Consider the following 6,860-nt stretch of genomic DNA (forward strand, 5'->3'; position numbering starts at 1 on the left):
ACACACACACACACACACACACACACACACACCAAAGGAAAAAAAAGGAAGATGCTATTGCCCTCCTCCTCCTCCTCCCTCTCTCCCATATAGTGACATAGCAAGAAGGTGGCCATTTGTAAGCCAAAATCAGAAACCCTTAGGAATTGATTTAGCTAGAACTCTACATTCTCCAGGATAGCAGAAATGGTCTACTATTTAATCCATCTACCCTCTGGTATTGGTTTTGCACCCTTAAAAGTTACATACACACATATTTCACACATCACACACATTATACATATTCATGCATACCTCCTTTACCTGTACATATACACATACAAACACACACATACATCTCACACATGCATGCATGCATGCCCTCCACACACACTATATGTATATCTATCACACTTTTATTTCTGCAATAATCACCGTATTATTGCTTCATTAAATAACTTTTATTTTGTTTCCTAAATTAAAAAAAAAAACAGTGTCATTAAGTCAGTGATTAAACTAAGAACATCACTAAGAAAATGGAGATGCTCTCACTCAGAGTAACATTATCCTAGTTTAGTATAAATATGACTTTTTATGGTTTTCAGAGTGTTAGCTATGCTTGGCCACTGTGATCATAGTAAGTCCTATGGCATATCAGTCCTGAAAGTTGCTCTGGTCCTCTAAGAAACTGCTATGACTTTTCCTCATATAATTTAACACTTAAAAATAACACAGTATTTCTGGTCACATCATACTAATCTATCCAACAAACACACTTGTTTACTGAATTTTCTATTGATTGCCAAGCAGGATGTCTTAAGTTTTTATACTGTTGTGAAGAATACTGATATATAAATTCATATTTATTTCCTGGTTTTGTTTGCTATCTTTAATTCATAAAAACATGTCTGGGCAGTTGGACACACATGGCCAGAGTGTGCTGTACATAGTGCAAGTAGTGTTCTATTACATTTGCAAGCCAACGGGAGCTCTGCTGCTAAAGGCAGAGACTTAGACACATGCAGGTTTGACTGAGGAGAGATGTTAGAGGCTCGTGGTAGCTTATTTGTCCTCAGCGACTTGTACAGGGAATATTGACAAGCTCTTTATTTTCATTCAGAGCATTTTATTCTGAAGAAGAATGTAACAACATGGCTTCTCTAGGGCTCCTATGAAATTCTTCATTGTTTTGCTATTGGATACATTTTGCATGTTGAGAGATATCTTTTTCTATTGTTTCATGTGACTATCAGATCTATGATGACATGCATCCAACTTTCTATTTGTTTATGATTTTTTTAACATACAAAAAGTAACCAAGAATATGTTTATTTGTTGTTTTAAATATTTCAGAAAATCACCATATGAAGGTATGATTCAATGATTTTTCTTCTTAATGTTTTATGGTTGTATTTTTTTTTCCTTTTAACAACTATGAGGATTCTTCCTGGTAAAAAATATAAGTGGAAATATTTTCTTCTTTGTTGGCTTAGAAGAATTCTCTCAAGTTTGTTTACTGAGTAGTCTTAGTCCCCCTGGAATGACACAGAGTTCATGCTGCTCTTAAGTGAGTTGTAGTACTGAGTGTTTTTAAAGCTATTGTCACTTTAGGATGTACTTTGCTTCCTGGGAGTGGAAGTTACTCATCATTTCATCTTGTTATCATATTTTACTTGAGGATTATTGTAAAGAACTTATGGAATTACTTTTCATCCCCATAAAGTCATCACACAGGTGTTTTGACCTCAGTTGTATAAGAGTATTAATTAATTTCATGAAAGTTGACAATTTTTGTGATATCCATTTTTCACAGGCAGATGTATGGCAGTCTTATGTGCATTGAAACAGATTTTTGGTTTGTCAGTATAATAAGATAGTTTTCATATAAGGAACTCATATTTTTAAAATAACTATTTCTGTTTGGTTTGTTTTGAAGAAGTACTTTTCTTCCACTGTATTTTCTGAATGTTCAATGTTAGTAATCGGAAAAACTATTCATGCTATAAACTTTGCTTATTTACCTACTCATTTAAGTGCTCTTATTTTTTAATTATGAGGTTTTCATTATTTGATTAACCAAAGCTTCCTGCAAATAAAATCCTATGATGATCATACATGATTTTTCACATCAGCTGGGAAAAGCTATTTCTTACATTCTGGTACCTACTGTATATAACTTCTCAATTACAAAGTAAGTTTTATACTAATGTTTCTCTCATTCCATGATTCTATGCTTAGTAAGTGTTTTTAATTGATAAAATTTAAACCTACCTACAAGGGCCTCTTTTGATTTCTTTCAGTTTCACAGAATTTTCTGATTGGGAAACAAAGGACAAGGGCCTGGATTTCTTCACTATTTGTATTTTAGTTCTTTTGTCATTAAGTAAAAATTTAAAGCTAGTTTGTCATGTCTAGATTCCTAATCCAGAGTTTATTATATTTAGAAATTTGTTAAATGTCAAGGTGCCTTCATCTGTGGAAAAATTAGGCCTACAGGGACATCTTCACTGAAGATCACTGAAGCCCCCCATGTTAAACACATCAGCAAACACTCACTGTGTGTCCTTTTTCCCACCTCTCCTTACCTGTGCCCAATAATTAAGCTGAATGAATATTTAAGTAGTGATAGAGCTCTCTCAAAAGCATTGCTTGAGGATTGAGATATGATGCCGTTGAATGCTTGCCTACTGTTCATAAGACCCTGAGATCAGTGATCTCAGTAGCACATAAACCTGGACTTGGGGTGCACACCTGTAACTCAACACTCAAGAGTAGAAACCAGAGGACCAGAAGTTCAAAGTTGTCATCAACTAAGTAGTGACTTTGAGGCTAACAGCCTGTTACATGAAGCCTTGTCTCAAACAGTTTTAATAACTATTTTGAGACATTTGTCATTTAAATATGGCTCTCCCTTTGTATTTCAGTTGCTGGATGATTGCACTGCTCGTCTGAAAATGTCCCACCCAGCCAAAATCCTTTATACCTCAAATGGGGAGCTCATTCAGTCATGGGATGACATAGAGAGGGGTATGGCTGTCTGCGTGTCTGCAGGACATGGTTTTGTAACCTCAAAAGGTACAGGTACACCTCCTTTTTTATCAAAGTCTTGAAGAGTTAAAGCATTTAGTTTTCCCTTCACAGTCCTTGAGCAGTGGAGGATGAGTTTTACTAATTACACTCCTCATGATGGGATATTGTGAAGGTGACATTTATATCTGTGTCTTCAAGAAAATCATTGTGAACACTGTTTATTTTAAAGAACTCACTCAAATATCAATGAGTCTTAGGCTGTACCCAGGCCTATTTACAGATGCTGAGGTTTGATTGAAGGCATTGTCTTAGTGATGAATCTGGAGGAAAGTAAGGCTTCTGTTGGCATCTTATTCAAGTTATTTAAAACGATGCTTTATTAATGGAATTTCTTAGCTTGAAGATTTCCTTTCTGTTGCAAGAGCAAACATATGCTAGTTTCAATACACTATTTCTTACTTATTTCCTTTGAAAAATGACAGAAATGGAAAGGACATATGTTTACAAAATGAACTCTAGTCTTTTATCTTTTCCTGAAAAATTTAAAGTCCTTTCTGTAGGAAGGTAGATACTAGAAAAAAAAAAAAACATAATCTTCAGGAATTTCCAAAAGACATTTTTTGCACATTAAGGAAATTATAAGATTAGGAAGTAAATTGCCTGATATCCCAATAATAAAAATACTGGAGTTTTTTCCTTTTAGAAATGCACCATAAAATTATTACTATGTTATATATAAGGTGGGTAAATGGAAAGGTTTTAAGACAGGTGGGGATATTCCCTAATATTTAGTCCAGAAGAGACAATAATATAGAATTCCTTGTGGAGAACTTGAAGAACTCATATTTCTTGGTACGTCTGGCACTGTTCGAAAGGATAACACAAAGCCTTCCTCAACACTATCCTACCTTGTTGACAAGTAACTGTCATTTCATTCTGTGTGTTTTGTTATCTCCCTTCCCATCATTTCTTGGAACCCTAGCTCAGAATGTTGTCCCTTGGAAGTATTCAACTATAGTTTAGTTGTAAATGTTAGTTAACAGCTAACTGTATTTTCAAACTACACATCTTATAAAAGCAATATACACAAGGCTTCCTTTAAATTTATTTGTAAATATAAAAGCACTAGTTACTTTTCGTATTGCTCTGGCCAAATACCTAGTGGTACAGCCCTCCTTGACAGAGAATGCCCTGAAACAAGAGGAGATTGCCAATCCCAGGTTACATTGTACCTGCAATCAGAGAGCAGAGGGTAATGGACACTGATGCTCAACCTACTTTCTCTCTTATTCAGTCCAGATACCCAGCACATAGAATGGTGAGGACCATTTATGATAGGTCTTCCCATCTCACTTAGCCAAGTCTAGAAACCCTATCAAAGACATGCCAAGAGGTTAGGAGATTCTAGTTCCTGTCTAATGGCTGTCAGTATTAACCATCACAATGAGCACCCCTCAAATGATCACAGTCAGTGAAAACATAAACAAATTGGTGGCACAGCAGGGGCTCTGGTGAAGTGCTCTCAGTACTTGCACTGTGCAGTCTTTCTCTGCTTGAGCCTCCTTGCCATAGTCTGACGGATAACTAAAGCTAAATCTTTTTCAGGAAAGCAATTGCAAAAGATGTCCAAACCACAAAGGAAACTCCAGGCTGCCTTCCCAGTTACACTCGATAAAGGGTGGTTGAGAAAATTGGAAATTCAAACATTACTCTCCCTACCATTTTTCTCTTTGCTAACTATGTCTGCAAGACTGTGTGAACAAGCATTTACTTTTGAATCTTCAGTTTTACAAATGCACAGTTCTGTGAAAGTGAAGATGGCCCCTGTCCTGTAGACATGGCTGTCCATAGCACTTTCATGGTGAAGGGTTTGTGAGTTTTTCCAAGTTGCCTAAATTCTTTCCAGTGTGTCATGTCTATTTAGGAAATATGATTGGTCAAAGAATCAATTATTTATTCCTTAGAAATTTGTTTTATTGATGCCATTTTGTTGTTCTCATGAAATATAATAAAAAAATAACCATGTAATAGAAATCTACATTTTCCAGATACTTTAAAAAGGAAGAGAAATGCTTTTGCATGTATTCATTCATTATAAAAAGGTCTAACTAATTAATTATTCCATGGATGATTTTTCTGTGACTTACTAGATAAAATACCTGTAAGAAAGTAAGACATTCTGAGAGCCTCAAAACACGATAATAATTTATTTCATATACAATAATGCAAAAATCATTTAACAGGTAGATGTCAGTCACCAAAGAATTACATTGAGTGTTTTTGAAGATGCATTTCATTTGGCAAAACAAGCTAGATGCTTTCAGAATGGAATACTTTGCTCACATCCTCAACACAATTATGAATGTTTTCTGTCATTTGCGATAAAGCCTGAATGCTCTTTGCAGAGCTTTGATTTTCATTTTCTCAATGGGCTCAGTCTCTTTCGAGCACGCCTATGTTAGCTTCCTATTCAGATGTTATAATGCGTAGAAGGAAGCCCTTTGGGTGCCTCGAGTTGCATGACATCTAAAGACTGGCATCCTGTACCTGACTGTGTGAGCAGAACAAGTGTGTAAGAGTGCAGGGTGGGAGCCAAGAACTGCCGAGAGAGCTTAAATGTCCTCATCACTCTGCATTTGACATTGATCTGGCTCTGAATGGATGGATAATGTGTACATGTATGTATATGTATATATGTGATATGTATATGTGTAATATACATATAATATATGCTTTTCTTTTAACAGAAAAAAAGCAAATGATGGAAGTGAAAGCAAATTATGTCCGGATCCTAAGGCAGCAAGGCCCTGAGGCAACAGACATTGTGGTGTCACCATCCATGAACCTACTGTCACTCCTGCAGCTTCCCAGATGATTTCAATCAGAACCTCATATCTTGTGCTGGATTTTATTCATAAAGCTGAGTGTTCATTCTCAAATGCTCCTGTCATATCCTACGCCATGATAAGTCTCTATCCATCTTAACTTGTACACAGCCTCTCTTGTACTCTGCATTGGGATTTGAACCTAGTAGTTGACCATATAGTGAGCACTGTGCCTGTGAGCTATGCCTCCAGCTCCCTCAAACAAACACTTTTAAAGATCATTAGCTTCCACATTTTATGTGAAGTAACATTGGATTCCTCGTGCCTGTTCCTGGAAAGGCAACAAAACCAGACAAATAATACAAATGAGACGATCATCCTAGGTGAACTTTCTTCGAGAAAATAAAAACACAAACTGCTAGCTATTGAAAAGTAACTTAAAGGAACATGTGTGTGTATATATATACACACACACACACACGAGAGAGAGAGAGAGAGAGAGAGAGAGAGAGAGAGAGACGTGTGTGTGGGTGTGGGTGTGGGTGTGTGTGTGTAGATAGCACATTGATAATAAAATGACTCTTTGGCTACCTAACCCTAAATTTGACTCCAAGTGCCATTTTTCGGGATTCATCACTCTGATTTTTGATCTTTTGTTAAAATCCCTCACATACCCAATAAAACTGGAATGGCTTGCGGCTATTGAGTGCCAAAAGAATCTTGTCTCTCTGTTTCTTCCATTTCTCTTTAATTTTGCAGGCCCCCCTAGAGGCACAGTTGGATGCCCTACATGAGAATGAAGGTGGGTAGTTATAGTAAATGGTTAGCAATATGATGTCATAGACTACATCCTCAATATGAAAACAAATAAATGCAGTGTTTCAAAGAAAATTCACGTAAGGAAGGGAGGTGTGAGTGTGTGTGTCTTAGAAGTCTTTTTTTTTATTTGTTTGTTTGTCTGTTTTTTTATTTTATTTTAGATATTTTCTTTATTTACATGCAAATTTCTCCATTCCCAGTTTCCCC

The 6,860-nt window shown here is 36.1% G+C and overlaps 1 protein-coding gene across 5 annotated transcripts in view; it reads left to right on the plus strand.

Moving 5' to 3' along the window:
- The window catches only part of LOC116090599 (doublecortin domain-containing protein 1-like), a 191,159-nt gene extending 184,817 nt beyond the window's left edge, over positions 1-6,342 (plus strand). For all 5 annotated transcript variants that reach the window (XM_031371256.1, XM_031371258.1, XM_031371259.1 and 2 more), the window contains 2 exons: positions 2,904-3,054; positions 5,757-6,342. In XM_031371256.1, the coding sequence (XP_031227116.1) occupies positions 2,904-3,054; positions 5,757-5,884 (279 nt within the window). In that variant the 3' untranslated portion in view covers positions 5,885-6,342. The remainder of the gene's footprint in view (positions 1-2,903; positions 3,055-5,756) is intronic.
- The last annotated feature ends 518 nt before the right edge of the window (positions 6,343-6,860 follow it).

The sequence above is a fragment of the Mastomys coucha genome, unplaced genomic scaffold (genome assembly GCF_008632895.1).
Source record: "Mastomys coucha isolate ucsf_1 unplaced genomic scaffold, UCSF_Mcou_1 pScaffold15, whole genome shotgun sequence".
NCBI lineage: Eukaryota > Metazoa > Chordata > Mammalia > Rodentia > Muridae > Mastomys > Mastomys coucha.